This window comes from Coccidioides immitis (genome assembly GCF_000149335.2).
Source record: "Coccidioides immitis RS genomic scaffold supercont3.1, whole genome shotgun sequence".
Taxonomy (NCBI): Eukaryota; Fungi; Ascomycota; class Eurotiomycetes; order Onygenales; family Onygenaceae; genus Coccidioides; species Coccidioides immitis.
Window position 1 is genome coordinate 6,844,939 of NW_004504310.1, and position 27,943 is coordinate 6,872,881.

Consider the following 27,943-nt stretch of genomic DNA (forward strand, 5'->3'; position numbering starts at 1 on the left):
CTCAATCCCAGTCCGCAGCCCACCCACCCTATTAAGGCCTAAGCATAGTGCACAGAGCATTGAGGTAACCCGGTATAAATCACTCTGAGCAGCAGGTCGAGTGCTTAAACCTTTACCATACAAAACAAGAAAATATTATAATAATGATAATAATAATAATAAAACAAGGTGCAATAATCAGCGATGCTTGGGTATATCAGGCTACGTGCCATAGCAGCAGTATTTCCACCAGAGCAGTTGCAGCTCGGCAACTTGACGATCAGCGATGTATTTCCTAACTGACCCTGAATGCGGAGCACGGTCAGCATAATTTGACATTTCTTCGTGGCCTAAGAAATAGAGAAGCAGACAATATACAGCGCCAAAGGTGCAAACATCATTGCTATGGCACAAGGCTTTGAACTAAACCGATATTAAGGTATGAGATTTTGCCTCTTTAAGACTTTGTCGAATACCGGGTAAAACCATTCAATAGTGGAGTACTCCGTAGAAAATGCTGGACATCGCGATGAGAAGCTCTATGCCGAGTTAGTAACTGAGTGAGTCATGCTCGATTTGCCGCATAAGCATAACAGGCGGTAGGGGATGAAGGATGGTTTTAGATTCTTCAAGCAGGACGGAAGATGATCTATACATATATTGTACATATATGCGTGCTTATGATTGTCATGGGAGGAAAAGATGTCGTCCGTAAATGCACTTGGTCGAATATGAGCTGAGCTGAGGGGAAATTGAAGAGTAACGGTCGAAGGCTGGAGGAAAGTTCGCTGCTTGTGGCCTGATGATGATTGAGATTGACTTCTGGAAGGTCCCTCCCCTAAACTATGGCAGCAAACAATATCCAAACTCGGTTTAACTAACATGCATCGGTTCTGCAGTAACTTGCCAAGGGAGCCCGTTCCAACTGGACTCGGGGTGACTGGGCAAATGACGGTGCTGGATTATTGTGAAACCGCTGGGTCGATTTTTTTTCCTTTCTGGCGGCGGGTCCACGGTGGGGTTGAGCCCGGGGTTGCTGTTACGTAGGAGGAATTGCGACAGAGTTGGCCGGCATTGAACGATGGGATCATGGGACTGCTTCTGCGGCGGGTCCTCTGCGTCTCTCACTCGCTTTTTGGGTTTGTTGACTCTGTACTCGATCTGGACGGCAAGCTGTCGAAAGTGTATATATAGAGGCGGTGGGATCGGCCGTCGACGTGTTTGAAATCACAAGCATCATTTCTCGCTAACGTTGTACATATACATATGCACATACAAACAAAACCGCAGTCACTCTCATCCCTTTGAATCCAGCTCATAGTTTGACCGCACTTTTCTACCTACCTATTCCAATATAACAGTCCTCCATAATCCTCGATTATCCGTGGCAAGAGACAGCAACAACAAATCTCTCCACCAATCCTCCTCGCACATCTCCCCGCAAACACCTCCGTATACACCAACAAACACCATACCCAAAATGGCCAGAATAGAACGCTCCGTCGAACCCTCCAACCAACCAATCCCCATCATGCTCCGCATCAATGCCCTCAGCTCAACACCAATCCTCCTCGACTCAAACGCTACATATCCCAGCCTCCTCAACCAGATCCAAAAGGAGGTCTACACCAGAGCACCCGAAATTGCCGACGGATATGCCTTCGACGGTCTGTACGTTGAATGGGATCGGAGCTCTGGCACCGGCCTGACATTCCCGCCCAGCTCGTCGTTGGACAGAGATAATCTAGCCGCAACACTCGCCCTGCTGAGGACCAGGCTGGGCCGCGATGTAATCTGCCTGAAGGTCAGGGTGGCCAGTCCGGACGTGAAGCTGCAGCTTGCTTGATTGGTTCTCGCTTTTTTTTTTTTTTTTTTTGCATTGTGTCCTGCCGATTGGAGCGGTCTTGTTTTGTTTCTCCATCGGTTTCATTTGAATGTTGGAGTTCAATTTTTTGAAAAGGTAAAAAAAAAAGGAGAAAAGTCGGAAAAGGATATTTAGCCTTACTCCAGCAGTACGGAGTATTTGACGAATTCAGTTTCGACTACGGAGTACGGAGTACCCACTTTTACTTTTATTATCTCCCGCAACGTCACGATAACTGTTTGTCGATTCGCGGAAAGCGTCATTTTGGAGGAATGATGATGGACAGGACGGGGTATTTAGGGGAATTGATGTTTTATGAGCGCAATATTTAATACCTTTTAATCAATCTCTTTTCGATGCGGCTTCGCGGTAAATCGATATATCGGTAGCCCCCTCTACCTGGTAGCACCAAGCAAAAACGTTGGAAGGACAGCAGAAGCAAAAAAGCAAAGTTCTATTGCTCATTCACACACTGTCTATGGCCACAACTCAGCTTTCTGCAGTGTGTCGTTCATCAGGTACAAGGCAGCTCATCGAACCTAGGCGTGGCACGGAGAACATGGGATAAAACCTGAACATATACTCTGCTACCTGGTCCCCCAACTTTCTGGCTGCGTGGGCGGCAAATAAGGCCTTAAAAATTGTGTCTGCAGTTATCCACACGGGGAATTCATAGCCAGAAACTTAGGTCCAATAGAGAACATAGCAATTATATTCTCATCAAGGTCAAAGTGTTCAAGGAGATGGGACATAATAGATTGCTGGAAAATGTTTACCTTGGTCTCTGTAATCCCTGGGATGAATTGCTTCTGTGGGGGTTTTTTTTCAGCCAAAGTGACGCACTCCGACCGACACCACGTGAATTCCCGCATTAGGTCATCAACCTTGACAGCTTGCCCTGGCGCCTCACCTACTCTCATTTTCTCTTGGGATTGCCATATTACCGCCCGATGAAGAGAATCCATTCTGAGAACTGTTGTTTCTGCCTGAGGCCTTTGCTATACTGAGCTGCTCTTGGTTGATTCTTCACAAGTTGTGACCGCCAAGTCTTATTGCAAGTTGCCCGCATCCTCCATAGATTGCTTCTGCGGCTGCTTTGTCACAGAGGGGAGAGCAGGAGAGTCAACAATTGTGCAATGGATCATAATGATTTCGATGCTGTGTCATGGAGGAATGACACAGAGAGTGAAGCTTCCGGACCTGCGGCCATACACACTGATACCGAAGACACCGAACCATCTACCCATGATGTCAACGGCAAGCGGCGGATGAGCTCGGCGGCCGACGAGCAGCCTCAACTCGCACATGAAGGTATTGAAGAACTCGCAGGCCTTGATGGAATCCTAGATTGCACAGTGAGCTCGCCATTAAAAGAGAATGATGGCACAAAAGACGCTTTTATCTCCTACCTCATTACTACCCATGTTAGTCCTCCCCATGCCTCTGAACCTCCGTTTTCCCAGTAGATGAGTGCAAAGTTTCTAACACTATCTATCTGTGACGACCTTTTGGAGTAGACCGATTTTAAATCCTTCCAACAACCTGATTTCACCGTCCGCCGACGCTTCACAGACTTCTACTACCTCTACAAGACACTCTACCGGGAATATCCAGCATGTGCTGTACCTCCTCTGCCAGACAAACACAAGATGGAATATGTTCGCGGGGATAGATTTGGTCCCGATTTTACGCATCGGCGAGCTTGGTCCCTGCATCGCTTTATCAAAAGACTTACATTACACCCCGTCCTCCGCCGCGCACCTGTTTTCGTCGTCTTCCTTGAATCGCCAGACTGGAATGCGCACATGAGGATGCGGCCATCGCGAGCTTCTACCAGTGGATCGGACGGTGGGCCCACGGGAATCTTTGATAATTTCGCAGACACGTTTGTCAATGCATTCACCAAAGTTCATAAGCCCGATAAGAGATTCATCGAAGTTAAAGAGAAAGCGGACAAGCTCGATGAAGATTTAAACCATGTTGAAAAGGTGGTTGCTAGAGTGGCTAGACGGGAGAGTGATTTAGAAGTCGATTACAGTGAGCTTGCGATGCAGTTCCGCAAGCTTGTACCGTTAGAACCCGATATTGAAGTTCCGTTGCAAATATTCGCTGCCTCCATCGAAGAGACCGCACGAGGAATCAAGTCCTTGAAGGACCATACCGATCAGAATTATCTTGGAAGCCTTCGCGACATGGAAGCATATATTATCTCATTGAAGACGCTGCTTAAGACCCGAGAACAAAAACAACTTGATTTCGAAGCCCTCGTTGACTATCGCAACAAGGCTGTGTCAGACCGTGATAACTTGGCTAATAACCCCTCATCATATTATGCGACCAATCCCCTGACAAGCAATCCCGCCTCCTTCATCCGTTCAAAGATGGAAGACATGAGAGGTGTCGACCATGAGCAATCCCGTCGAGAACGTGTACGCAAGTTAGAGCTTCGCATCGATGAGTTGACTCGTGAAGTTGAAAGCTCGAAAACGACATCTGAGATGTTTGACGAGGAAGTTGTTCGAGAGATCGCTGATTTCGAGCGCATCAAAGCCATCGAGTTCCGGGATACTCTGGGCGCGATGGCACAGCAGCATGTAGAGTTTTATCAAGGAGTGCTTGCGACTTGGGAAAGGTTCATTGTCGAGATGGAAGATGGCGAGGATAATGGCGAGGAAAGCCGAAGACCGATGAACGAAGTGTCATGAGCTTGATGTAGCTGAAGATGATAATGGAGTCGCTTATTATTTTGTATGATTCACAAATTGAGCTGTGGAGTTTATTTCTGCGCATGGGCAGCTTGTTTCTCTGTTCTGACTGGTAGTCATCTGCAATGAGGATGATAATGACAATAAATTTCTTGAAATTTAAATGCTACTATGAATGGCCCTTTGGATATCACTATCTGTTTCGTTCTGATGAATTGCCCGACGGCCACAACGTTGGCTCCATTGGTATGCTTTTCAAACCTGAGCTCCGGCCCGCCTGAAAGTGGAGTGGTTTGATAGTTAAATGGAAAAGCTTCTGGACAAACCAACATTCACTTCAATCTACTACGCACCAACTCCACCATGAGGCTGCTTCTACGTCCAAACCTCTCTTCGTATGTTTGCTCGTCCTGTCGACGAGGCCTTCTCCAGAAGAAGAGGTTTGCCTCTACTTCTACTACACCCCAAGTCCCGGAAATCTATGACATCGTCTGCGTTGGAGGCGGGCCGGCCGGGCTCGCCCTCTTAGCAGCTTTGAGTAAGACCGCATGATGCCGTCCAATTGCTTTTCCTATTAAATCGTGTTGGGATATGTATATAGCTAACCGAATAACTTAAAAACAACCAGGATGCTCCCCTCTCACCTCGAAGCTCAAAGTCGCACTCGTCGAAAGCCAAGATGTCAGCAAAGCAAAAGATTGGAAGCTCGGTTCTGGTCAGTTCTCCAACCGCGTGAGTAGTTTGACGCCTTCGTCGGTGTCCTTTCTTCAGAATATCGGAGCGTGGGAGCATGTCGACACCTCCCGCGTACAGCCGTACCAGGAGATGGAGGTGTGGGACGGAGTGACCGGGTCGCGGATCTCGTTCGATTGGTCGTCGAATTTGCTTCCGGGCGGTGCTTCTCAGACGATTGCGACGATGACGGAAAATGCAAACTTGGTTAGGGGTTTACTTTCGCGGATTGAGTCGCTGGGTGGGGAGGGCTTGTCTATCTTTTCATCGACGACTGTTGCTTCGATTGAGAACGGGGTGGATCATGCAGATGGCCCTGATCTGTCCGCGTGGCCGGTGCTTTCGCTCTCGCCAACTTCCGCGAATGAGAAACAGGCTGAGCTGCCGAAGATTGCTGCACGGTTGTTGGTTGGGGCGGACGGTATTAATAGCCCTGTTCGATCGTTCGCCGGTATATCTACGGATGGTTGGGACTACAATCGGCACGGTGTTGTGGCTACTCTGGAGCTATCCGCTTCCGATTCTTCTGCTCCAAGACCAGTTACAGCCTATCAGCGATTTCTCCCCGGTATTGGTGGTCCAATTGCTCTGCTCCCGCTTCCTGGTGACTTCGCTACGCTGGTCTGGTCAACCACGATTCAAAATGCGGCATACCTAAAATCTCTCACTCCAGAGGCGTTCACGTCAATGGTGAACGCTGCGTTCCGGCTGTCGATGACGGACTTGAAATACATGCTCACACTTAAGTCCTCATCGTCAGATACATCAAATCAACACGGCGAAGAACTATCCTGGCGCCTAAACCACACCCCAACTGCATCTTTTGCTCCTCCTATGGTGGGTGGTGTTCATCCGCGAACCATCGCTTCATTCCCACTCCGACACCGCCACGCATCCACATATATCTCACCACGAATCGCCCTCGTCGGAGACGCTGCACACGTTATTCATCCTCTCGGTGGACTGGGGCTGAACCTAGGCATTGCCGATGTTGCTTCTCTGCATAGCACGATTGAATATTCCATGCAACACGGCATGGATATCGGTGACCTGCTAAGTCTGGAGCGGTATGCTGCAGACCGATGGATTCCCAATGCGAAGATCGGCGCTGGGTGCGATTTTCTTCATAAGCTGTATAATGTTCCTGGGAACGGACCCGTGGCGTGGGCCAGGGGATTCGGCCTGGATACGGTGAACCGAATACCTCTCGTGAAGGACTTCTTGATGAAACTGGCATCTGGCGCCTGAGGTACGCTTGTATGTGTGTGGTTAGTATGTACATTCCATGTATCTTCTTCGATATATGTATTATATTACCTAGCCTATTTGGCACAAACATTGCAAAATCAAAAAAATTTCTTACGCTGTATCTACGGCCGTATTGTTGGGCATGAACATGCTTCATTCATCAACGTGTTCATAGATTGTCTTAAGTGATTGAATACATCATCAACCTTGATTCTGATACCTACTACTGGGACAGAAGCACTACAACAGAGTTGCTGTGATTGGAAGTCTTTTCTGGTCTTAGAGTGATCGCTGGCCGATCAGAGAGCATTGGATCAAAAGTGCAATAGCACCGCTATCTTGCTCTAGTCTATACTCCAAGGATTGCATATCAGTTTTAAAGCATAAACTTCCCTCTGTGGACCATGACGAAAGCCCCGAAACATTAGAATTGAAGCCACGGATTATCCGTAAGTCTATCCTTAAAAAAAAAATAAAAATATAAAAATAAACCCACTTGTAATGTGTTCCTGCTCCAACATCTCCCGGACAATAAACGCTAGATGCCCAGATAGTTCAAAGAGATGCATTGTTTTGCAGCATTCCCTTTTCATGAAACTTCCAAACCTTCCACCTGCTTCACTACAGCCTCTTCATTAATATCCCCATTCACTTTGGCGTTCCTTCTTTCGAGCCTGGTCTTGACTTCCGTCGGAAGCGCCGCTATTTTAACAAGTACGCCATCTTTCTCCGGATGGCCCTCCGGCAGACCCATCTCTTTGATTCGGCCCTCGCCAGCTGCAAGCTCGTCTTCGCCAAGAATGACAGCGAAGGGAACGCTGCCAGATTCAGCAGCTTTGAATTGTTGAGGAAGCTTTGGCTTGACTTTGTAGGAGAACTCGGCCTGTAGAAAATCTGGTAAGCCAAAGTATGTCCAAAGTAAGAAAAGGGTTTTCTTAATGATCTTCTTACCTTAATGCCAGCGTCCCATAGCATCCTGCAAATATCCATTCTCTCCTTTAACAAGCCAGTGAATCCTTTTCCTCCGAAAGCCATAACGTAAACGTCCACCTCACTGCTTCTGAGAGCCTCACTCTTTTCACGCTCCATACGAGCCTTTGTGATGGAGAATATTCGGTCAACACCGAATGAAATGCCAACACAGGGTATTTGAGCCTTGCTCGAGAACATGCCGACTAACTCGTCGTAACGACCTCCTGCTGCAACGCTACCAACGCCTACAGATGGATCATTCGATCGATCTTCGTCAGCATCTACCTTGGTCTTTTCTCTTTTCCCTGAGCGTTGTATTTTTTGCGCTTCTGGCGCCGAAGATGTGGTAGCAGGAGCAGATCCTTCTGTGACAACTTCATAAATGACACCAGTATAATAATCCAGCCCTCGTGCCAGACTCATATCGAATGATATCTTGTCCAAAATGTTAAAGGCTTGGAGATAATCCATGAGTAGCCCCATCTCCTCTAGCCCAGTCTTCGCAGACGAATTCCCCACGAGCATTTCGTCAGACTTCAACGAGTCTAGTAGCTCTCTGCCTCCTTTTCTAACAACATATGTCTCAATCTTGTCAGCCACTGCCGGATCCAGTCCCTTCTCATCAACCATTTCCTTGCGCACATCGGCCCAGGGGAGCTTATCCAATTTGTCCACCGCGCTGGAGATAGTCCTTATCTTCTCTTTCGGCACGCCACAAACCTCGAACACTCCGTCAAGAATCTTGCGATGATTGATCTTAATCAGGTAGTTCCCTTTCCATCCCAAGTCCTCGAACACCTCCGATATGATCCGCAAAATCTCCGCATCAGGAACCATAGCATCAAAATTCGCGCCTGCAATGTCAAAATCGCACTGATAAAACTCTCTCATACGGCCCTTGGTCATCGCGGGTTGGTCACGCCGATACACCTTGGCGATATGGTATCGTTTTATACTGCGCACGTCCGGATTCATCGCCAGCCATCGCGCGAAGGGAACCGTCAGATCGTACCGAAGAGAGCACAGCTCCCCGCCCTGATCCTGTAGGTCATAGATCAACTTCGAGTCCTCGCCATACTTGCCCGCCAGTATCTCGCGCAGCTCGAAGACGGGGGTGTCCAGCGCGGTGCCGCCGTGACGCTTGAAGACGTTGGTGATGGTAGAGAAAATGCGGTCGCGGAGGAGGGCATCAGGACCAGCCCAGTCCTTCGTGCCCTTGGGGGTCTTGAGGTTGAATGTCACTTTATCTTTCGGCATTTTGTCGTCGGCGCTTTTGGTGTGGTAGGACGGCGAAAGAAATTGGTTGCGAGGTCGGAAAGTGGGGTGGTTGGAGGGAGGGACAGACGCGAGCGAGGCGGCCGGAGTGGTCGTGGTGGCTGCGGGGATAAAATTTCGCAACGGATTGGGCACCGGTGTGGTTCCTCGAGGCCACGGAAGTCTCGAGATCAGGGCCTTCATCCAAAAAGCATTTGTTGAGAGAGGTGAAAAAGGGAAAATCGCGAATTCACTCTCTTACAGCTACCTTTCTATTACTACCCTCAATGTATGAACCTACTCTTTGAGTCACCAGCATTTTTCTCGGAAGAATAGATGATCCGGTGTCCATTGAAGGGCCTGCCAACTCGGTGAATCCTCAGCTATTTTATCACCACTGAAAAAGCTATAAAACACAGCAACAATCCAAAATATAAGATACCAATCCTTGCAAATGTGGACAGAATATAGCCACCCAGCCATGGTTTGTTCTTTTACCTGTCCAGGGAAAATGAACCCGAATAGATTGTTGTCTATCTACGACACCGCTTTCCACCAGCGACCGCGACGTGTATATATATAAGAATTGAGCCACACGGCCGTAGAGCAATTATTGCGTCAAAAGCCTCCAATACTGGATGCATCAAAGCTCACCTATTTTGAACTGCTCCTCATAGTCCATGAATCATGACCTTCGTGGCCGGTGCACTACCACTCTTTCCCTCCTGATTTGATCTTGCCCGTCCCCATCAGGGCTCCAAGAACGACCGCCACGACCACAACCACGACTAAGACAATCATTCCTATGCACGCAGAACTGTTTCCGAGCCATACCCACTCATCGTCTCTGCCTTGTGTTCCAAAGCGTGCGGCTCGGTAGCCCACTTCACCTCTCGATGGGCCGCCCAGGTTGATCGGTGCCATTTCGATATCACCACCACGGGATCGCCGATGTCCTGGTGCGACTGGTGCTGGGCGACGTGGAAAGCTTGACATGGCTGCTGAGAAAGCTGTATATGGCGATGTCTGCTGGTATATATACTATGGAGCAATCAGGCCCACGTTTTTTTGGAACCGGTCTGTGAAGCAGTTACGTTGCAGGGCGAATTTTGGCCTCCCTTCGATTGTTTTTCGTATTTAGATGTTGATTCGAGTGGTTGTTTGCGACTTGCTGGACGCGGGTGATAGAAGATTGTATGGTATTTGGGAGGGAGCAGGAGGCAATTATATAGTTAACAAATGAGGTGATGCCTCCATCGCTTGGGATCGCAGTGACAACTGCGGGCATGGACAAAGCCCTCCCAGCCAGTATAGTAAATTGTTTGCAACATGATCGCCACCTATATATTGAAAGTCCAGTTCACTGTATGGTTATTGGGCTGTGACTGGGCCGGAGAGTATGAAAGAAATGTATAGCAGTTAGGGATGGGGTTTGAATAAATATAGCGGTATCCAGTTCGCTATCATGATTGCCTTTTCATTCGGATCAAGGATGCTTTCATGATAGGGCAGTCCATAGCAAATCAATTTTATTTGCTTGTTAATTTTCGATGCATCACTTTGGAAGAAAAATGGCACAAATAAGAACAACTCCTGCTTCATAGAAGCTCAAGCAAAAGGCATGCCTTGAGGATTTAGTTCCCACAGAGAATTCTCTGCGAAATTTTGCAAATAGGGAAATTTGTGTTTGTCAAGCCAGCTCATAGTAATAACAATCTAAAAGTTCAGCTTTATTCCATAGAACGACCCTTGGACCTGAAGCAAAGCATTAAAGAGCATTTCAGATGGGTACCAAAAAGTGGCTTGCGAACCAAAATATAGATGGATTTCAAAAAGAATGCATAACTAAACAGGAGGTACCCTGTACTCTGTAGCCATGCTTGTTACCACTCAAGCCTTTTTTTTTTTTTTTTTTCCAGCTTGTGATATACACATATCATGTGGATTATGAACGAAGAGTGTGTAGATAACTGTGCAGGTGATGCCAACAGCTGTTGCCCGTCGATCAATGTGGCGGTGATGCTAATTTTCGACAGGCATACCCCCTGTTTGTTCCACGTATCTGGGACAGATGATCGATTCAGTGGTGGGTAACTAACTACCAGCAAATCCCTGCTGTGATTCACCTTTCTGTCGCTTCCCTTAACCACGGTTAGTCGGCTGAATACTTAGGCATAAGGTATTAATGCGTCCCTCCGCTACGAATACCAATCGCTTCCTCGTCTATCAGTAGACACTGTAACCATAATGGATACACCCGATTTCCATACCGGTGAGGCAACTCACTGCGACAAACCTGCCAGCTCAAACACAACCAAGCCAAGAAAAGCCCTTCTTAATCAACTCATCACACTCTCGGCCGCACAAGCAGAGGAGGAGGACATGCGGGTGGTGCTACAATACGCCCAGAAAAGAAGCAAATTCTATGGTCAATTTTACCGCCGACGGGAGGAGATCCAGCAGCTAGTAGCCTTCCATTGTGGGTTGACAGATCCTAGCTCGGTACGAGTGCCGGAACTGTTCAATGGAACAGAACTTGTATGACCACATGGAACCTTTAACATGTGCATTCCCATATGCATCGACAGTGCTCGATCCGATGATGCTGGAAGACCGCTACCATCCAAGTTAGGATTTCGCGTGCCTCTACCATATAAGCTTGGTGAGGAACCATTCCCAGGGAACGTTGAGGAGAAGGTGCGGTCTGAGGCTGCAACATATATCTGGATTGGTGAAAACTGCCCGGATGTGCCAATCCCAGCACTACGAGGGTTTGGACTACCTGGTGGCCTTACTGTCAGTCTAAATATGCTCCTCCATTCTATCAAGGATACCATTGACTGATAGCGACAGTATAGTTCAGTGAACCCAGATCTGTTCCATTCTGGCAGAGGATCAAGTCTTTCATCTGGAGCTTCGCCCGTCGTTTGTACTACGGCTCGGGTTCTCATGCTAGTGGATATGTTCCATGCAAAAGAAGAGAGATCCTGGATCATGGCTATCTTTTGATGGATTGGATTGAGAATGATGATCTGCAAATGCTGTCTACCAAATTCTCCAAGCCACACACGGTTATGCAGGTCGAGAACTTTTATCGAGGCATGTCACAAATTATGATTTCCATGGCTAGAGTCTCACAACCTCGAATCGGCTCCTGGACCATTGATAAGAGGGGTCAGATCACTCTGACCAATCGCCCCATGCTCTGCCATCTTCACCAGTTAGAGAACTGGTCAATTCCGAGTGATATTCCACGGAGCAGGACCTACACGAGTGCTGATAGTTTCTATCTTGATTTGCTTGCTGGTCATGATAACCGTCTGCGGTACCAGGGAAACGCTACAACATCCGAGATCGATGCACGTGGACAGGCGACTGACCTTGTGCTTATGAGGGCACTGCTCCATCAATTCACCAATCGGCACCTTCGTGATGGTCCCTTCATCATGCAGTTAACCGACATGCATGATAGCAACATCCTGGTGGACAAGGACTGGAACATCAAATATGTCATTGATCTTGAATGGGCATGTTCTCTCCCGTTGGATGCCCTTCTGCCGCCGTTTTGGTTAACTGGAAAGACAGTTGATCGTCTGCACGGGGATGAGTATACTCGTTTCAAGGCTCAATACAGCAAGTTTGTGGAGATATTCGAGCAAGAAGAGAGGAGTACAGTGCTACATCAGGATGGGAATTTCTACTCCCGGGGGGCAACCATGAGGACGGCTCTAGAAGACGGTCGATATTGGTATTTGAATGCTCTGCAGTCCCCGAAGGGTCTGTTCAACCTCTTCCGGAGGCATCTTCAAGCACAGTTCGATGAGGTGTCTGGCAATGTACTCTGCGCAGGAGTATCCCCATTCTGGACACCAGGAATGACTTCATTCGTACAGTCAAAGCTGGATAACCATACACAGTATCTCCAAGAGCTTGTTGGTGTTTTTACTAGTGAAAAGAGCGGTAGACCATACTAGAAAGGTGAGTGGATGAACAATAAACATGATCCTGTATGATTTTCTGTTGCTCTCATGGCCGTTCCCCCATTTTATCCCGCGCAGAACGTCCACTGCTGCTCAGCTGTTGGGCTGCTTCAGGGTTTGCTGTCATTGAAGTGACAAATCTCTCAGCTATCCTTTCCTCCAGTGGTGCAGGTGGACTCCCATGTACCAGGGCAGATTCTGTCCTTGCTATGTCCCCCGCAACCCTACCAGCAGTATCGCTCGTTGAAGAACCATAGGCTAATGAAACCACGCTAATTTGCACAACAGGGACGGACGAGGGGATAGTTAAATGGCCCTTCAAAGAGAATCATGAGAAACAAGCGTGGGGTTTCCCCATACAAGGAAAGACTATGGAAAATTGCTCACACAAGCCACTGAGGATCAACTTCAAACACACGAGAACACCTTGATGCTATGCTGATTTGCTTCATGCGAGGGAGAACCCAAATTGAAGGGCAAGTCCGATAAATATAGAAGCTTGAGAACACATGGTTAACTAAACAAAGATTAAGGCAAGAGTCCGGTTTCAACCAAGAACCTTGGCGAGAGCCAGAGGGCAAAGTGAGGAAGCCTCAGGACACATGGCACAAAAGGGCCGCTAACGGGAGTGGAAGTGGTGTGAACTGTGTGCTGCTGCACCGCACCGCACCTGGAGCGGCAAACGGCCGGATGTAAAGTAGACTTGTCGAAGAAGAATTATTCGGGGCAAAAGACCTGGGGAGCTGGATGTAGGAGATAGGACATAGGACATCAGAAAGAGCTCAGGTGAGGCCAGGTGAGGCCAGGTGAGGCCAGGTGAGTGGTTGGAGTGATGGAGGTGAAGGGCGAAAAATACAGATGATCTTGCGAATGTGCAAGGGCTGGTAATAGGCTGGAAAAGCGGCGAGGGGCGCTAGGCTGCATAACTAACTATGGGGGCGGCCGTATCTGTCTCCAGAGGCAATCGTCCCAATCCCAAGCCACAGCACAGGGTTTGAAAGCAGGGGTGGGGAAACCTCAGCGAGTGTGGGGCTTGACGGCTGGCTCCATTCTGGTCCCAGCAAAGCCGATGGATGCTCCATATTTTTGGTGATGCCCGTCAGCTTTCACCCGAGAGCACCGTTGTTGGGATGCGCAGTATGTTTAGCCGGGACGCATCTGGGACTAGCCGGGTTCAACCAAACGAAGCGAGGCGGCCTCATATTTCCCGCGCCTCCCGTGCGACGCAGCATATCTGGTGTTTAATGTGGATGCCGAAAATGTCATGTACATACGCAGTTGTACATGCTCGCGGCCAACGTCCGACCCATTCGAAGCCGAACGAGTCAAATATGGCACTCTAGGTATATTACTTTATATGTCCTCCATACGGATACTCCGTATGCATTATATACTCCCCTCCATTATCGGGCTGGTTAATGCGGGGAACAATTCTCCGTCCTAGGAAGTCTTTAACAAGGCACCATGCTAAGATGCTTCTAAGGTTTATCCCCGCGAATCTGTAGAGCTTAAGCAGGCTGTCATACCCATGGCATCGTCATTGCTTAGCAGGTACAATTATGGGACGTTTCTTAACTACTGCACTATAACTCCAGAAGGGCCTGATTATGTTGGGAACTTAAGCAGTATCCGTGCTTTTCCGGAGTAAGAGATAAAATAAGCGTGGCCTGAAAGCTTGTCTACAGGATACTTTTTCCTCCTTCTGTATCTATGACACCTGCTCTCTCTCGAGTGTTTCGTTTTTCGGAGGCAGACAGATGGAACGGATAAACCGAAGACGGCTCCTAGGGCTTCTCTACATTTGGCTTCCACGGTAACAAGCGGGACTGTGGCTGTCGAGCTTGTTGATTTAACCGTTCATATCGGAAAGGGTAGCTATTAACTTGACGGCAACTGTCGATGAGGACGCACTGGCCCGTGGGAGGGCTATCCCGGCCTATCCGCAAGGAGTGTGCTCAACACAGTGTCACACTCATTGCAATTTCGTCCAACCCCCTTGGCTAGCATGCTACCGCCCAGCTCAATATGTAAGTGTGACAAGGAAATCCGGCCAGGTGAACTGCTGGGTTGTCGCGTGGCCAAGGAGGGTGTGGGGAGAGCCGGCGATTTTCTGTGGATGGGGCGGTCAACAACCAGATGTACAGGATACTCCGTTAAGTGCACTCTCGCTAGTTAATGGACTTAAAGCCGCTTACTTATTTAATCACGGGAAAATGAATTAGTTAACTCCCTCCCATGCCCTCAAGAGAGTATCGGTGCAACCGGCAACACGAAATCGGAGGAAGCCACCTGACCTGGATCCTGTAGTGCTTAAGATGCTGAAGGTAAGAGGAAAGCCCTCTTGTCTTTCAAGATCCTCAGGTTTGTCCCTCCATCGCCCTTACGTGGTTGAGGCCAGAACCTACGAGCGGCGTTGCCTTCACCAAGGAACCCACAAAGCCCCGGCGCCCGGTTTCTCGCTAGGCGTAAGTAGCCCCGATTAGTTAGTTACTCCGTACCGAATTATCTAAGCCCTTAGCGCGAGTGCGCCTGAGAGGGCCGGGTTCAGTGCGGCGGACGGGAGAAGGTCCTTGAACTCCAAACACGATGTCTCAAGGCCTTCTCCCGGCTTCCATCGCTGCCGAGAAATGAATTGCTTTTTTAGGGATGCTCGACGCCCAATGAGCTACATTCCCGTTCTTGGCTGATGCTGCGCCATTCAGGGAGAAGAGCGACGCTTGATCCAACAAAAACACGACAGCGACATTCCGTGAATATTATGTTGTAACCATGGAGTAGTTAAACCATCTACCAAATCCCCAAGCATCCGTAAATCCCGTAACTGCTAACTAGTAACTAGAGTGACCCAGCCAGGGAGGATGCTTGCATGCTATGCTCTCGAAATAACTTGAAAAAAAAAAGGAAAAGAAAAGAAAACGCCATCATATTATCGCGTTGTCCTAAACCTTTGCGGCCGTAGATCTAGCCGTGGCTCTCCGCCTGATTCAGGACAATTATCCCGCCGGAACCTTTTTTCTCATCGCATCTCGGCCTGGTACCGTCTGAACCGCCATCCAAGCACAGAGTAACTCCAGAGTAGGTAACTTACTTGGGGGAGTTCCAATCTGCCACTAAAAATTAACCTAAAAGACAAACATCCCTCCAACCAAAAAAGATCCCGAACTGAATCTCCATACTGGCCCCCGTTACGAAAAAAGCGCGACGCTGGGTTGCGACCCTCGCCAGATTCCTACTCCTCCATCCTTGCCTGCTTTAGCCGTGCACGCTCCCTTTTTCCCTCGATCTCTCCACCTTGGCGACAATCTCCCTCCGCCGTTTTCTTAACACCCATTCCGCCAGCCTATTACTCCCTGACCTGTGCGACGAAACTCCAAGGCACGATTTGATCTTCCCTCCGTGGCCAGTGGAGTCGAACTTGCGGTTGCGCGATAAGCACTTCGTTATCACCTGTAACCCGTCCCGTATCAGCCCCGACAGTGCCTCTCGACGCCCGTTTATTCCGCTTTCGCTGGCTCCTTCACGATCGTCTCACTTTCCTGACTGCTACCTAACCTCGAGCACCGCCTAAAGGCCTGCGTCTTCATATTCGAGCCATATATAAAAAACAGCCCTCTCCGTTGCTGCCTTGACAGGCGGGTCGAGGTCCGCCGCAGCGCGGCGACCCGTGATTTGAGTGATTGGAGAGTATTCCGCTGATTCAAAATGGCTATCCTGCTGGGAAAATTCCGAGGCAACTCTGTGAGTTACCTGATTCATCTTCCCTTTTGATCCCTGTGCAGAGAGGTGTTACACACCTCTTGCCCAATCGTCTAGAATTACACTCACCCTTTGTGTTGACTGCATATCCGATTCTAACGCACGCACTAGGCGTCCGGGAATGGCTCCCAGTCTTCAGCACCCGCCAAAAGGGATCCTGTGCCTCCTCCTTTAACGCCTCTGCAGAAAATGCTGCTGGACGCCGGGCCCGTGCGGGATGATGGGAGCGATAAGTTTTTTGGCATGGAGAACGTAAGACTTCCATCGCTTCCGCTGCCAGAGGTCGACGGTGCTAACGGTGGGCAGGCGCAATTCGGCAACACTTGGTTTGTCCCCTGTCTTTACTCCCGGGCTTGCTAATCCAATTCAGTCACTGACCCCCTATCTCATTAGCTACTGTAATTCTATCCTCCAATGTCTTTATTATTCCGTTCCTTTTCGAGAGTCCGTCATCAATTACCCTCGACGCTCACCCCCAGACGTCCTTCAGAATGCTCTTAGAAATAATCTACGGTATCCCGACCCAAGCGTCCCCCTTGACGAGCTCCTTAAGCCAAAACCACCGCCTACTACCCCTGGAAAGCCTAGTAATTCGCCTCTCCAAGTACAGAAGCCCGAGGACAAGAATTCAGCGGAATACAAGAAGAAGGTGGCTTTACACACGTTGCCATTGCTGGAGACGACGGACAATTCTGCGAGTTATGGGATGAAAGAGTCACTTTTCACCTCTCTAAAGGATCTGTTTGAAGCCGTCATTGCCAGCCCCGAACGAGTCGGCGTGATTCGTCCTTATCATTTTCTGGAGATCCTGCGGCGAGAACATGAAATGTTCAGAACGACCATGCACCAGGATGCCCACGAATTCCTTAACTTGCTGCTCAACCAAGTTGTATCCAATGTTGAGGACGACGCCGTCCTGCTGTCGGATGCCGACGAGCAATCGGATAACAGCGAGGAAACATCCGAGGGAACATCCGAAGAAACGGCCACCGACGGCTCTGTTTCAACTCTCCCATCCAATGGCGTAAAATCATCGCGAAACACTCGATGGGTCCATCAGTTGTTTGAAGGTACGCTAACCTCAGAAACTCAATGCCTCACGTGCGAAACGGTTTCGCAACGAGACGAAGTGTTTTTGGATTTATCAGTCGATCTCGAAGAGCACTCCTCGGTGACTGCATGTCTACGAAAATTTTCCGAAGAGGAAGTCCTTTGTGAACGCAATAAGTTCCACTGCGACAACTGTGGCGGCCTACAAGAGGCGGAGAGAAGAATGAAGATTAAACGCTTGCCCAAAATTTTAGCACTCCATCTTAAGAGGTTTAAATATTCTGAAGATCTAGACCGACTGCAAAAGCTATTTCATAGGGTGACTTATCCTTATTATCTACGTTTGTTCAACACCACCGATGATGCCGAGGACCCAGATCGTCTCTACGAACTCTATGCCGTAGTGGTCCATATCGGCGGTGGGCCATACCACGGACATTATGTTGCTATTATTAAAACCGAGGATAGAGGCTGGCTTCTCTTCGACGACGAGATGGTAGAGCCTGTCGACAAGAGTTTCGTTCAAAATTTCTTTGGAGATCGTCCTACCCTAACTTCTGCGTACATACTTTTCTATCAAGAAACGACCGACGAAGCGATGCAGCAGGAATTAGCAAAGGAGAACGCAGCTAGTGCTCGAGATACTCCGGAAACAAAAGATGGTGTTGCTCCGTTGGTGAAACCGAACGGTCATCCCGTTCGTCCCATGAAGCTTGACCGAAGTCAGACTGCTACGGATGCAGTACCAACCCTGGATAGCGCCCATCTCTCACCTATCAAGCCGACGCCCACTGCTCCCTCGCAACTACCCCGCAGCTCTGAAGAGCCGAGCTCTTCGCCCCCATCTAATGGGCTATCAAGACCCTCTCTTTCATCTCTCATTCCCAAGGTGGACTTACATATAAAACGGCAGCGGACAAAAAATGACAAAGAACAAGTGAAGGAGGAAAGAGATCGAAAGGCAGCAGAAAAGGAGCAAGCGAAACTTGATAAACAAAAGGCTAAACGACAAGAATTTCAGAGAAAGCAAGACGAGAAGCGGGAACAGGCCTATATCAAAGCTGCAATGGAGGAAAGTAAAATCACAAAGGCCGAAGAGGATCGCCGTAACGGCGTTAAAGGCGACAAGGAGAGCGGATTCTTTGGCCTTAACAAAATTAAGCTCAGAAACAGGAGTGCGAGCCAGTCAAAGCTTTTTCTTAGGGCAAAGGAGAACGACGTCCCGGATCTTCCGCCACTGCCCCCTCCCAATAGCTTGCCAGAATCGGCCACCGACGTGTCATCACGAGTGCCTCCATCCAATGAGTCGACCGACGATGACAAGGCCGACTCTGCAAATGCTACCGCTGTGTCCCTCCAGGAACAACAACCTCTGGCCTCTCATGTTGAGGCTTTGCCGCCTATCCCAACAAGCGACACGCCAGACTCTCGGGAAACGCCTCAGACGCCGGCTACCCCGAAAAAGACGCGTTTCAATATACGAAAAAGATCCTTCAATGTATTCTAAATTATACATTTGCTGTTTTTTTCCTTTTTTCTTTTTTTTTTTTTTTTTTTTTTTTTTTTTTTTTTTTTTTTTTTTTTTTTTTCCCCTTTCGACTGCCATGGCCATCATTTCTTATCATTTTCCTTCATGTGGGCGAGAAATAAATCTGTTAGAACCTTACTAACTCACTTGTTCATGCTTACACCTCCGCTACTGGGTTTGTGACTTGTATATAGATCCACTTTATGTTTTTTTTCTCAGCCTGAGTTTCTCACTCTTCTTCTGGCAAAAAGAAGAACAAGAGGAATCGCGATGGCTATTTGCTTTTTCCTTGGTGTGTTTAATTCGGAGTCCCGGTGTGCATATGGAAAACACCTCTTCCATTTTCTTCAATTTTATATTCTTGCAATGTATTGACTGCTGGGCTACCCGATTTATCTCCTATTTGTTTATCGGAAGGAAAACAAAAAATTAATGTGGAAAAAGAGCATCTAGGAGCGCATGAATTGTGTATGATGTGAATACAGCCTCTATTTGTCTCCTATTTTCATTGTGCCGACTCTTGGGCCTGTCCAACCCCTTTGTCGATGCATGTCTGTATGCGCTTCTTCTGGCGATATTCTCTAACCCCCTGACATGGGTTTGGATCGGGAAAATGCCTGGTGTATAATCTTAATTACATCGCTGTCTCGAGCCTTTTCTTTTCTTTTTTTTTTTTTTTTTTGATCTTGGTTTCTATCAAAATTCTCCTTTTAAGCTCGAGCTATTTCTTCTTTTCTTCTTCTACTTCTTTGAATATATTTGCAGCTGTTTACCCTATACTGAGGCTAGGTGGTAATATAGCTTTGGATATGTGGCGCACTCTTTGGGTGTAGCTTTTGTCTTGGCTAAATGAGGATGAGGCATGTCTGATGCATTCTATGATAATTAAATATAATTGCATCAGTTACAAGAAGAACTTAGAAGCCTTTGTGTGCAGCAACAACATGTTGTTAGACTGTCTGGAGAGATCCCACTTTGGTTACCAAGTTCTTGTTTCTGATATATTCCACCCCTCTGTGCACACCCCCTTCCGGCATTCAAAGCCCGGTGCTCCCATACATCAAGAGTTGTTATCTATACATAATGTCAATGCCACCATGGAATCAACGCCGTCATGTAATGCCCCATAGACAAGCTTGACATTAACGCCCAAGGCAGCTTTCATGCCAAAAGCTGAAACAACTGCGAAAAAGATAAAAGAAGAGAAAAGAACCCAGTTCATATTCTATGGTATTGAAGAGTTGTGGCCCAAATAAATCATCCCGGGAAAATAAAAGAGAAAGGTTCTCTTTTACCCCAATATAATCTCGTATAGAATTATCACGGTGTTAATAGCGATCAGGGGAACTGATGCGGTTGAAAACGAGTTAGCTCTGAATGCTTTTTAAGATATCTCTTCCACGTGTTACCTCCTTCCTCGTAGAAGGGCTACACGGAGGTGTGTAACGCATGGACGATAAAACAGCGAAAGCAATAGATTGGCAAAAGACGGTGACACGTACTTCTCATAACCGTTCGAACACTGGCGATCAGATTCACGGACTTGGCTTTGATGCTGGAGTCATCGTGCGTGGCGCCGAAGCCTGGGTCGGATTGAGTACGACCCCAGCCGACTATGGGTTGCGAAGAGAAATCTGTCAGTTTCTTGTTCTGCAGTTATATGGATTTTGCGAGTGGGCTGCTGGAAGCGGAGCGCAAAGGTGGAAGACGGCTAAGGAGAAACAAGGGATGGAGTTGATATACTTCTGGCAAGGAACCGGTCTTCGGAGAGGACGGCGATAGCGTTGATAATTAGGACGACGACTAGAGAGGGATATTTGGTTAGCTCTGCGTGTGGGAATAGTTGGCGTATGGCCCGGAGCTGTTGAACAATACCGTAAAGAAGCTTGCCAAATACGAAGAAGAACATTTTGGTTTTTCTTGATCTGTATGCGCAAATCTATCGAAAATACATTTGGAAACGTAAATCGAGCTTTGGCGCTCTTGGTGAATTATGGGTGTGGATTTGCGCTGGTCGTGGTTAGGCCGGGGATAGGACAGAGTGGAAGACGGAGGAGGTGAGCTGCTGGAGAGTGGAGAGCTTGTCCTGGCCACGAGAGAACAACGCCCGGAGTAGAGCTCCGATCAAACGACCGCAACGAAGGGTGTCCCGCGAATGGGCAGCAAGACATGAATAATGGTTAGGCTCATTGGTGAGTAGAATGTATAAATGCTTTCTTCTGATAACTTGCGCTGACACTGCCGCAGAGCTCCTGCTGCTCGTCTCTATCCCCTTCCTCATCTACCTCCACCTCGTCCTATCACCATACACCAAGGTGGAGGAGTCATTCAACATCCAGGCTGCCCACGACATTCTAAGATATGGAATTCCATCAAAGAATATCGCTAACGAGTTCCGCGAAAACTATGATCACTTCACATTCCCGGGTGCTGTACCGCGGACGTTCGTGGGAGCTCTACTACTCGCTGGAGTTGCGCGACCGTTGATATGGTTAAGGGCCGGGCTCCAGATTCAAATCCTAGGTGTGAGACCCTAATATTCACTGGGAATACATCTTTGCGATTCTGTTCAAGGAACTGTTGCTGATTTGACAAAGTGAGAGCAATCCTGGGTACATTCAACGCCCTTTCGTTGGTATCTTACGCCCGGGCAGTCAAAAAAGCCTTCGGCAAAGAAACTGGCATGTGGTACATCTTTTTCCAAGCCAGTCAATTTCATGTGATATACTATGCATCTCGGACTCTTCCGAATATGTTTGCATTTGGCATCAGTGAGCTCTTTCTATCCGATCATATTGCCTTTGCATGGGGTTAACAGCGGCCTTACGCAGCTACTCTGGCTTTGCGGTTCCTTCTTCCTGATACGGATGCAACTCCTGGGAGCTCTAGCAGAAGGTATCGGCTTTGTCTCTATCTCCTTACTGTAGCGGGTATCGTTTTCCGCTCAGAGATAGCCTTGCTTTTGAGCACCATCACTATTTATCACTGGTTGCAAGGAAACATAAGCATCCGCTATGAAATTATTCCCGCTGGTTTATCTGGCGCTTTAATTGCATTGCTCGTTTCGATTCCCATTGATTCCTTCTTCTGGCAAAAATTTCCTCTCTGGCCCGAACTCTCAGCGTTCTTATATAACGTGGTCTCCGGGAAGGCATCTGACTGGGGAGTCCATCCATGGCATTTCTACTTTACCAGCGCCATTCCTCGGTTGCTTCTCAACCCCTTAACCTACCTTATCTCAATTCCCCTATCATGTATCGTTCCAGCCAGGCAGCGTGCTGCCCTCTCACTCCTCACACCATCCCTTGCATACATCGCCCTGTACAGCCTCCAGCCCCACAAAGAATGGCGATTTATCATATACACCATTCCGCCCCTTACCACGGCAGCCGCTCTCGGAGCATCATATATCTGGACTCACCGTACCAAATCTCTGCTCTACCGTTTTGGTTCTATCTCTCTCATTCTTTCCACTCTCGCTGCCTTTTCGATTTCCACATTTATCCTCCTCCCCGTCTCCATGGCCAACTATCCAGGCGCTCTCGCACTTAACAAGCTGCACGACCAAGCCCACGGCTCGAAGCCAGTGATAGCAGTGCATCTTGACACACTAGCGTGTCAAACGGGGGTAACTCACTTCCTCGAAAAACCACCACCCAAAAGTCCATTGCTCGTCCTCCCCGGTTCACCGGATGGAAATGCCCCGACACTGCGTTCTGGAGCGACGCGCTGGAAGTACGATAAGACGGAAGATGAAAGCGTGAAGGGATCCGCTATCTTTTGGGATAGACTGGATTATGCATTGGTTGAGGACCCCGGTCAAATTAAGGGCAGAGGGAAATGGGTGGTTTTGGAAGAGGTTAAAGGGTTTGGTGGGATTAGATTATTGAAGCCTGGACAAGGGGAAAGATTGGGGCGGGTAGAGATGGTAATTCTGAAGAAGGTATTTGGAGATGCTGGTGTGAGTGTATGGGAGTGGATTCAGCGGAATGCAAGAGGCCATCTTACGCGTGGGTGGTGGGCGGAAATTAAGATGGTGCCAAAAATTAAGATCATGAAGCAGGTTAGATATTCAAGTATGTAGAGCCTGGTAGCGATAGTAGCGGGTTTGGACTTGGTCGATATATATCTATATATAGATTCCGGTGTATTTTAGGCATTGAGGCGTAAAACTCGATTTAAACAATTGCATATCATCATTTGGATGTATTAAACCGCAGAAAGGGGTATTAACATGCGCAAAGGTAGCTATTTAACAAGTCAAAAAAAAAAATTGAAGCTATATGTCCTCCGATCTGGTAATGGAGAAAGTAAGAGTTCTGACTAGGACTATTTTCCCATAACGTCCAACCTCCTCTCCAGGTCTCTAATCCACGGGCTCATAACTTCCACATTGCTTTTCATCGCCGCTTCGCTTTCTTTCACCCTCTCTTCCATAGCCTTTAACCCTTCTCTCCACTGCTCAATCTCCTTCCTCATTTCCACCTGACTCTGCTCCAAGGTGTCCAAATCCTCACTAGCCTGTGCCGCACCAGCATGAATCGCCCGCAACGAGCGCAATCTCTCTAGAACACTGGGTAGTAGTGGATGCAGCGATGTTATTGTCGGCAAAGTGGTATAAAGAGCTTGTATCTTCGCTGCCTGCTCACTGGCCGCAGCCTCTGTTTCGGTCGGGGTGGCCTGTGCAGCTGCAGCGGGCACTTCGGGCGGTTCGTCGGTCGTTGCTGCCGCGATGCGTGCCGCTAGGACGGCGCGGGCGGCCTCTGTAGCGCGTCGGCGGGCTGCAGTGAGCGCTTCGGCATCGGCGGTGAGTTTGCGGATTCGAGTGGTTAGGGCTTCGAGGTGAGGCGTTGTGAGGGTGGTGGGGATGGCTGCAGGGCCGTTGGATGGAGATCCGGTTAAAGTGCTCGTGAGGGTGGAGAGCTGGGAGGAGAGATGGGTTAGGGTCGGCAGAATTGGCTGAAGGTCAGATTCAGATGGATCGTCGGGGGATAATGGGACGGGCGTTTGGGATAGTCCGAGGGCGGCCTCGAGTAGTCGGAGTCTAGCGTCGAAAGATGCGGCGTTTGACAAAAGTGTGGAGGGTATTCTGGCCGGTTGAGAGACGGAGGATTCAGCCTCTTTTAGTTGACTTTCAGGTCCGGGAAACTGGATTGTGGTAGACAGTCTCCTCATCAATGCCGCCTCTGAGGAGAATGACGTTTGCTGTTCCCCCTTGGAGGATGCGTATAGTTTATCCAGAGACCGGGTCAGTTCCAGAATGCCGTCTTCTGTAACTTGAATCTCCGATTCGTCCGTTTGTTCACTCCGTTGTGTCTTCCGGTTGGAAAGCTCATCCTTCAATTCCTCTGCTTCTCTGCGTAATCTTGCCAGTTTCCCCTCCAATGATTCCTCTTCATCGTCGCTAATATCTGCCAAGATTTCTGTTCCATCATCCCGTGTCCGCCTTGAGCGTTTAATAGTCCGATATGATTTCCTCTTAGATGCAACACTATCTGAGAAATCTACATCTCTTGCATCCACCTTCACGGGCTCGAATTGTGAGCGGGCATGATCGGGTTGCAAGCGTTGCCGGTCAATTCCTGGGGTAGATGTCTCTTCCTGGAAAGGTGAGGATGATCGAACGGTAGCAGTCTAGAGACAATTATTTGTCAGTTTATGAACGTTGTGAAATCTTCCTTTTTAGAGAGGAATATATCTCACGGGGAGCGTGGAAGCATCGGTGAGCTCGGGGGTTTCATAGATGTCCGGCGCGAGGTCCTTGGGGAGTGGTGCACGTCAGTCTTCTCCTCTCAAATGGGATCCAACAAAGGCAGTCTCACAAGGTCAGGAAGACCGGCATACTTCTTGTTAAAGGCCATCGCTAACTGTCCTGTTTTACGAACTCTCAGCGATGCACTGGCTGCGCTCGTTTCTATCGCCCGTCATTCGAAAGCGGACTCGCCGCAACCCTCACGTGGGAGTAAACATGCATTAGTCAGCAAGTGATACAAGTCATTTACCGTAATCAACTAGGTGTGACTTGTAAATTAGGCTAGTGGATGGCCGTAATTTGTACCGTTCTGACAGGAAGAGTGAGGGAGCGAGCGAGTTAGCTGGCGAGGGACTTCGTAGGGCTTCAAAGCACACTGCGGCAGTTGATGGATCGCGTGAGGATGGATACCAGAATAGCCAGATACGGCGTCTATTGGAGATTAAATGCGGAGGCCAAGGCCCGTATTGTCTCGAACAACAAGGCAGCTTTGCCCAATCCAGCAGACTCCGCCAGATAAGGGTGCTAAGCTAAAGTGAGAGCCACCGACCATTCAAGAATCTACGTTGTGAAGTCGGCCACAGTGGTCTTGACCCTGGCCCTGGCTGTACCTTCGCCTGCAACAACCCGTCCATCCGACGAGAGTTTGGAATCTAAGAACTTTTACTTTTGAAAGCCCACCTAGCAGATAGCACCATCTGGCATCAAGATTGCTCTACAGACATGCTATCGTCAAACATCAAGGAAGAGGGCAGTGAAAGTCAATTCCCGGACTGAAGGCTGGTCGAAGACGTACATACAAAGCTACATCAACAGTCTGGAACTCGCCAATTGATCTTAAAGACAGCTAAGCCACCTGCCGAGCCCTCCTCTGATTCCGGGGAGATAAATCTTCTACAAGTTTTGATAGCGAGACATCGCTCAGGAACCGAACGGTTCTTCCTCGTTGTTGGACCCAGAAGCCATTGATCCTCTTGCAGCCTTGTTCCATGGATCCCTGGCCGCCTCCTGACGATGAAAATTTGCGCACTACCAACCAAAAAGGCCAGCGAAAGATAGCTCGATGTATCCATCCGACGATGGTCGCCGTGGTCCCAAATCAAAAAGCATGTGCTTGTGGTGGGCTGCATCTTGGCGCCGTTTTGCAGCATAAATAAATTCACCCACATGATTGCAGGCATCGCCAACGGTCACTCCGAGGCTCACGTTGATCTCAAGGACCAACCCCACAGCTTCGTCCATCGCGTTTTGGGAATCGTGTATATTAAAAGGGCGACATCCATCAACCGTGTCTCCTTTCCAGTTATTCTCTCCGTTTTCCCTCTCTCCTCTCACCGTCAGACTTAATAGAGTGTTTGTTTCCTGTCGTGTCCTCGATATTCACATACCCCTCCAGCGTTCACCCTCTTACGTAGTTCCCACCCCACCAAAAAGATACTGAAAATGGCCGCTCCCGCTGAAATCACCATCCAGGACCTCAATGGTCGCTTTTGCATGGTAGGCCCATGGCTGTATTCTGGTTGATTGGCTTGCTAGTTCCTTTTATATACCCAGCCGTTGCAACCAGCTCTTTCTTCGGGATTTCTAACGGCTCCCAGGACAAAACCGTCTCAAATGATGCTGATCCAATTCTATCACTCGTAAGCCTGCCCTTCCACCCAGGTGCAAAACCCTTGGAAATCCGGAAACAAAAACAGCACAAAAATAAGAAGGAATTAAAAAAATACCTAACACTATTTCCACAGCAAGGGATCTCCTGGTTGACCCGCAAGGCCATCGGTATCGCGACCATTACCCTTCATGTCAAGGAGTACAAGGACGATGACGGTACTGTCCACATCGATATCGCCCAGACTCTCACCGGTGGCATTTCCGGCACCACCGAGCACCGCACCCTCAACTGGGACGAGAACGAACACTCCGACCACATCTTCGGCACCGTCAAGGGCCGGTCCCGCTTCGTGCGAGGTGCTGCCGGCGCAGACGGCAAGATTCGCCCAGCCGTCGAAGTGCAGACAAAGGCTGGAAACGAAAAGGATCAAGAGGCCGTCGCCCGGTTCTTGAGTGGAGAGATCCTGGCGGATGGATCCGCGACTGAAGGATTCGTGGCCGGTGAGGGAGAGGACTACTGGGTGCACAGCTGGGTGGAGAGCGTGAACGATGGCTGGACCGCAGAGCAGGTAGGCTGCCGCAACACAATCCTTTTTTTTTTTTTTTTTTTCCCCAAGATTGCACTTTTGAGCCTGTCGTTCTTCTAACCTGGTATTCCTTCTAATGACAGATTTGGGGTTTCGAAAACATCAACGGCGTGAGAAAATATACTCGCCGCGTCGTGGCTGAGAAGAAGGGCAAGGTCATCAAGGCCAGATTGGTCTACGACTTCCTTGGCCGCGAGGCATAAGCAGGCCCTTCCTTTATATAACTACCTGGATTTTTTGGATCGTCCCTTACATGATTCAAATTGGGTTTCTTCCACCGGAAATATCCCCGCCGGCGACAAATGCCCTTCCCCACTTTTCCATGTGGGAATTTTGTTTTAAGCTAACTATCCTCTTGGATTACATCTTCTGCATCTACCCCAATGCGCCGCATATACTAGGCGATAGAGGAACTGGTACCGGTTTTTCTTTTTTCGGTTAGCTGTCTGATGAAAGACATATTTTCTTTTAGAGTATAAACAATATAAACAACTTTTCTTTGCTTGTTCACATACTCTCCAGTGGCTTGGGCAGTTTCAATAAAATATACAATTGTCAACGACTACAGACTTGAGTCATTATTTTAATATCTTATGTCTTCTCCCAGCCAGTGCCGTGTGATTCGAGATTGTGCAGCAGAAAGAGCGGAAAGGCATCACAATGCTCTTTGGCCAACATTTCGCTAGCTGTCCACTTGGGCGGGCCCGGCTGTTCATACACGCAATAGTTGCTAATATGTTGTTAATAGCTCACACTGTTGGTGGATGATCATTTCATTTGCGACGAACGCATCCAAAGAGTGAGTTCAAGCAGCACGTCCAGTTGCGCAACCACCACCCATTATGAGTTCCGTTTTTCGCAGCTTCGGTGGCCCGTTCCCGACACCACAGGGACTCCGATGGGGACTCCATTTGACGATCGCCAC

At 48.7% G+C, this 27,943-nt stretch overlaps 11 protein-coding genes across 11 annotated transcripts; 7 read left to right on the plus strand and 4 right to left on the minus strand.

The window, feature by feature from the left end:
- The first annotated feature begins 765 nt into the window (after nucleotides 1-765).
- CIMG_00624 (uncharacterized protein) lies at nucleotides 766-2,206 on the plus strand. The gene has a single exon (XM_001246852.2). The coding sequence runs from the start codon at nucleotides 1,460-1,462 to the stop codon at nucleotides 1,823-1,825; it is 366 nt and encodes a 121-aa protein (XP_001246853.1). The 5' UTR covers nucleotides 766-1,459; the 3' UTR covers nucleotides 1,826-2,206.
- A 585-nt stretch (nucleotides 2,207-2,791) lies between these two features.
- CIMG_00623 (sorting nexin-4) lies at nucleotides 2,792-4,730 on the plus strand. The gene is made up of 2 exons (XM_001246851.2): nucleotides 2,792-3,267; nucleotides 3,361-4,730. The coding sequence occupies exons 1-2, from the start codon at nucleotides 2,980-2,982 to the stop codon at nucleotides 4,546-4,548; spliced, it is 1,476 nt and encodes a 491-aa protein (XP_001246852.1). The 5' UTR covers nucleotides 2,792-2,979; the 3' UTR covers nucleotides 4,549-4,730.
- Nucleotides 4,731-4,926: 196 nt separating this feature from the next.
- On the plus strand, nucleotides 4,927-6,739 carry CIMG_00622 (UbiH/UbiF/VisC/COQ6 family ubiquinone biosynthesis hydroxylase). The gene is made up of 2 exons (XM_001246850.2): nucleotides 4,927-5,086; nucleotides 5,177-6,739. The coding sequence occupies exon 2, from the start codon at nucleotides 5,374-5,376 to the stop codon at nucleotides 6,526-6,528; it is 1,155 nt and encodes a 384-aa protein (XP_001246851.2). The 5' UTR covers nucleotides 4,927-5,086; nucleotides 5,177-5,373; the 3' UTR covers nucleotides 6,529-6,739.
- Nucleotides 6,740-6,827: 88 nt separating this feature from the next.
- CIMG_00621 (histidyl-tRNA synthetase) lies at nucleotides 6,828-8,984 on the minus strand. Its single transcript, XM_001246849.2, has 2 exons — nucleotides 7,480-8,984; nucleotides 6,828-7,411 (listed from the first exon to the last, which is right to left on the minus strand). The coding sequence occupies exons 1-2, from the start codon at nucleotides 8,956-8,958 to the stop codon at nucleotides 7,118-7,120; spliced, it is 1,773 nt and encodes a 590-aa protein (XP_001246850.1). The 5' UTR covers nucleotides 8,959-8,984; the 3' UTR covers nucleotides 6,828-7,117.
- A 349-nt stretch (nucleotides 8,985-9,333) lies between these two features.
- CIMG_12853 (uncharacterized protein) lies at nucleotides 9,334-10,493 on the minus strand. Its single transcript, XM_004445854.1, has one exon. The coding sequence runs from the start codon at nucleotides 9,748-9,750 to the stop codon at nucleotides 9,463-9,465; it is 288 nt and encodes a 95-aa protein (XP_004445911.1). The 5' UTR covers nucleotides 9,751-10,493; the 3' UTR covers nucleotides 9,334-9,462.
- Nucleotides 10,494-11,001: 508 nt separating this feature from the next.
- On the plus strand, nucleotides 11,002-12,728 carry CIMG_00620 (uncharacterized protein; the record flags this gene model as incomplete). The annotated part of the gene is made up of 3 exons (XM_001246848.2): nucleotides 11,002-11,273; nucleotides 11,343-11,550; nucleotides 11,613-12,728. The coding sequence occupies 3 exons, from the start codon at nucleotides 11,002-11,004 to the stop codon at nucleotides 12,726-12,728; spliced, it is 1,596 nt and encodes a 531-aa protein (XP_001246849.2).
- A 3,286-nt stretch (nucleotides 12,729-16,014) lies between these two features.
- CIMG_00618 (ubiquitin carboxyl-terminal hydrolase 12) lies at nucleotides 16,015-19,047 on the plus strand (the record flags this gene model as incomplete). Its single annotated transcript, XM_001246846.2, has 4 exons — nucleotides 16,015-16,472; nucleotides 16,602-16,742; nucleotides 16,797-16,816; nucleotides 16,884-19,047. Exons 1-4 carry the CDS (start codon nucleotides 16,437-16,439, stop codon nucleotides 19,045-19,047), a joined length of 2,361 nt encoding a protein of 786 aa, XP_001246847.1. The 5' UTR covers nucleotides 16,015-16,436.
- A 949-nt stretch (nucleotides 19,048-19,996) lies between these two features.
- Nucleotides 19,997-21,246, minus strand: CIMG_10594 (uncharacterized protein). Its single transcript, XM_012358828.1, has 4 exons — nucleotides 20,944-21,246; nucleotides 20,812-20,871; nucleotides 20,571-20,681; nucleotides 19,997-20,415 (listed from the first exon to the last, which is right to left on the minus strand). The coding sequence occupies exons 1-4, from the start codon at nucleotides 20,975-20,977 to the stop codon at nucleotides 20,360-20,362; spliced, it is 261 nt and encodes an 86-aa protein (XP_012214251.1). The 5' UTR covers nucleotides 20,978-21,246; the 3' UTR covers nucleotides 19,997-20,359.
- On the plus strand, nucleotides 21,183-24,642 carry CIMG_00617 (alpha-1,6-mannosyltransferase subunit). Its single transcript, XM_001246845.2, has 4 exons — nucleotides 21,183-21,260; nucleotides 21,316-21,591; nucleotides 21,666-21,839; nucleotides 21,900-24,642. Exons 1-4 carry the CDS (start codon nucleotides 21,245-21,247, stop codon nucleotides 23,150-23,152), a joined length of 1,719 nt encoding a protein of 572 aa, XP_001246846.2. The 5' UTR covers nucleotides 21,183-21,244; the 3' UTR covers nucleotides 23,153-24,642.
- Nucleotides 22,132-25,083, minus strand: CIMG_00616 (dynactin 2). Its single transcript, XM_001246844.2, has 3 exons — nucleotides 24,891-25,083; nucleotides 24,772-24,828; nucleotides 22,132-24,702 (listed from the first exon to the last, which is right to left on the minus strand). Exons 1-3 carry the CDS (start codon nucleotides 24,927-24,929, stop codon nucleotides 23,398-23,400), a joined length of 1,401 nt encoding a protein of 466 aa, XP_001246845.1. The 5' UTR covers nucleotides 24,930-25,083; the 3' UTR covers nucleotides 22,132-23,397.
- A 725-nt stretch (nucleotides 25,084-25,808) lies between these two features.
- Nucleotides 25,809-27,528, plus strand: CIMG_00615 (uncharacterized protein). Its single transcript, XM_001246843.2, has 4 exons — nucleotides 25,809-26,317; nucleotides 26,419-26,460; nucleotides 26,566-27,000; nucleotides 27,102-27,528. The coding sequence occupies exons 1-4, from the start codon at nucleotides 26,264-26,266 to the stop codon at nucleotides 27,219-27,221; spliced, it is 651 nt and encodes a 216-aa protein (XP_001246844.2). The 5' UTR covers nucleotides 25,809-26,263; the 3' UTR covers nucleotides 27,222-27,528.
- The last annotated feature ends 415 nt before the right edge of the window (nucleotides 27,529-27,943 follow it).

Excerpts from the sequence above, each read along its gene's own strand:
- CIMG_00621 (XM_001246849.2), bottom strand. The coding sequence starts at position 8,958 with ATGAAGGCCCTGATCTCGAGACTTCCGTGGCCTCGAGGAACCACACCG. Across the intron at positions 7,412-7,479 it reads TATGGGACGCTGGCATTAAG|GCCGAGTTCTCCTACAAAGT; the intron begins GTAAGAAGATCA and ends GATTTTCTACAG.
- CIMG_00617 (XM_001246845.2), top strand. Across the intron at positions 21,592-21,665 it reads GCTCCAGATTCAAATCCTAG|TGAGAGCAATCCTGGGTACA; the intron begins GTGTGAGACCCT and ends GATTTGACAAAG. Across the intron at positions 21,840-21,899 it reads TATGTTTGCATTTGGCATCA|CTACTCTGGCTTTGCGGTTC; the intron begins GTGAGCTCTTTC and ends GGCCTTACGCAG.
- CIMG_10594 (XM_012358828.1), bottom strand. The coding sequence starts at position 20,977 with ATGTTCTTCTTCGTATTTGGCAAGCTTCTTTACG. Across the intron at positions 20,682-20,811 it reads AGACCGGTTCCTTGCCAGAA|TCGGCTGGGGTCGTACTCAA; the intron begins GTATATCAACTC and ends CGCAACCCATAG. Across the intron at positions 20,416-20,570 it reads TGTTCGAACGGTTATGAGAA|TTCCCCTGATCGCTATTAAC; the intron begins GTACGTGTCACC and ends CAACCGCATCAG.
- CIMG_12853 (XM_004445854.1), bottom strand. The coding sequence starts at position 9,750 with ATGTCAAGCTTTCCACGTCGCCCAGCACCAGTCGCACCAGGACATCGG.
- CIMG_00622 (XM_001246850.2), top strand. The coding sequence starts at position 5,374 with ATGGAGGTGTGGGACGGAGTGACCGGGTCGCGGATCTCGTTCGATTGG.
- CIMG_00615 (XM_001246843.2), top strand. The coding sequence starts at position 26,264 with ATGGCCGCTCCCGCTGAAATCACCATCCAGGACCTCAATGGTCGCTTT. Across the intron at positions 26,318-26,418 it reads TCAATGGTCGCTTTTGCATG|GACAAAACCGTCTCAAATGA; the intron begins GTAGGCCCATGG and ends AACGGCTCCCAG. Across the intron at positions 27,001-27,101 it reads ATGGCTGGACCGCAGAGCAG|ATTTGGGGTTTCGAAAACAT; the intron begins GTAGGCTGCCGC and ends TTCTAATGACAG.
- CIMG_00623 (XM_001246851.2), top strand. The coding sequence starts at position 2,980 with ATGGATCATAATGATTTCGATGCTGTGTCATGGAGGAATGACACAGAG. Across the intron at positions 3,268-3,360 it reads CCTACCTCATTACTACCCAT|ACCGATTTTAAATCCTTCCA; the intron begins GTTAGTCCTCCC and ends CTTTTGGAGTAG.
- CIMG_00616 (XM_001246844.2), bottom strand. The coding sequence starts at position 24,929 with ATGGCCTTTAACAAGAAGTATGCCGGTCTTCCTGACCTT. Across the intron at positions 24,829-24,890 it reads ATGCCGGTCTTCCTGACCTT|GACCTCGCGCCGGACATCTA; the intron begins GTGAGACTGCCT and ends CCACTCCCCAAG. Across the intron at positions 24,703-24,771 it reads CCGATGCTTCCACGCTCCCC|ACTGCTACCGTTCGATCATC; the intron begins GTGAGATATATT and ends AATTGTCTCTAG.
- CIMG_00624 (XM_001246852.2), top strand. The coding sequence starts at position 1,460 with ATGGCCAGAATAGAACGCTCCGTCGAACCCTCCAACCAACCAATCCCC.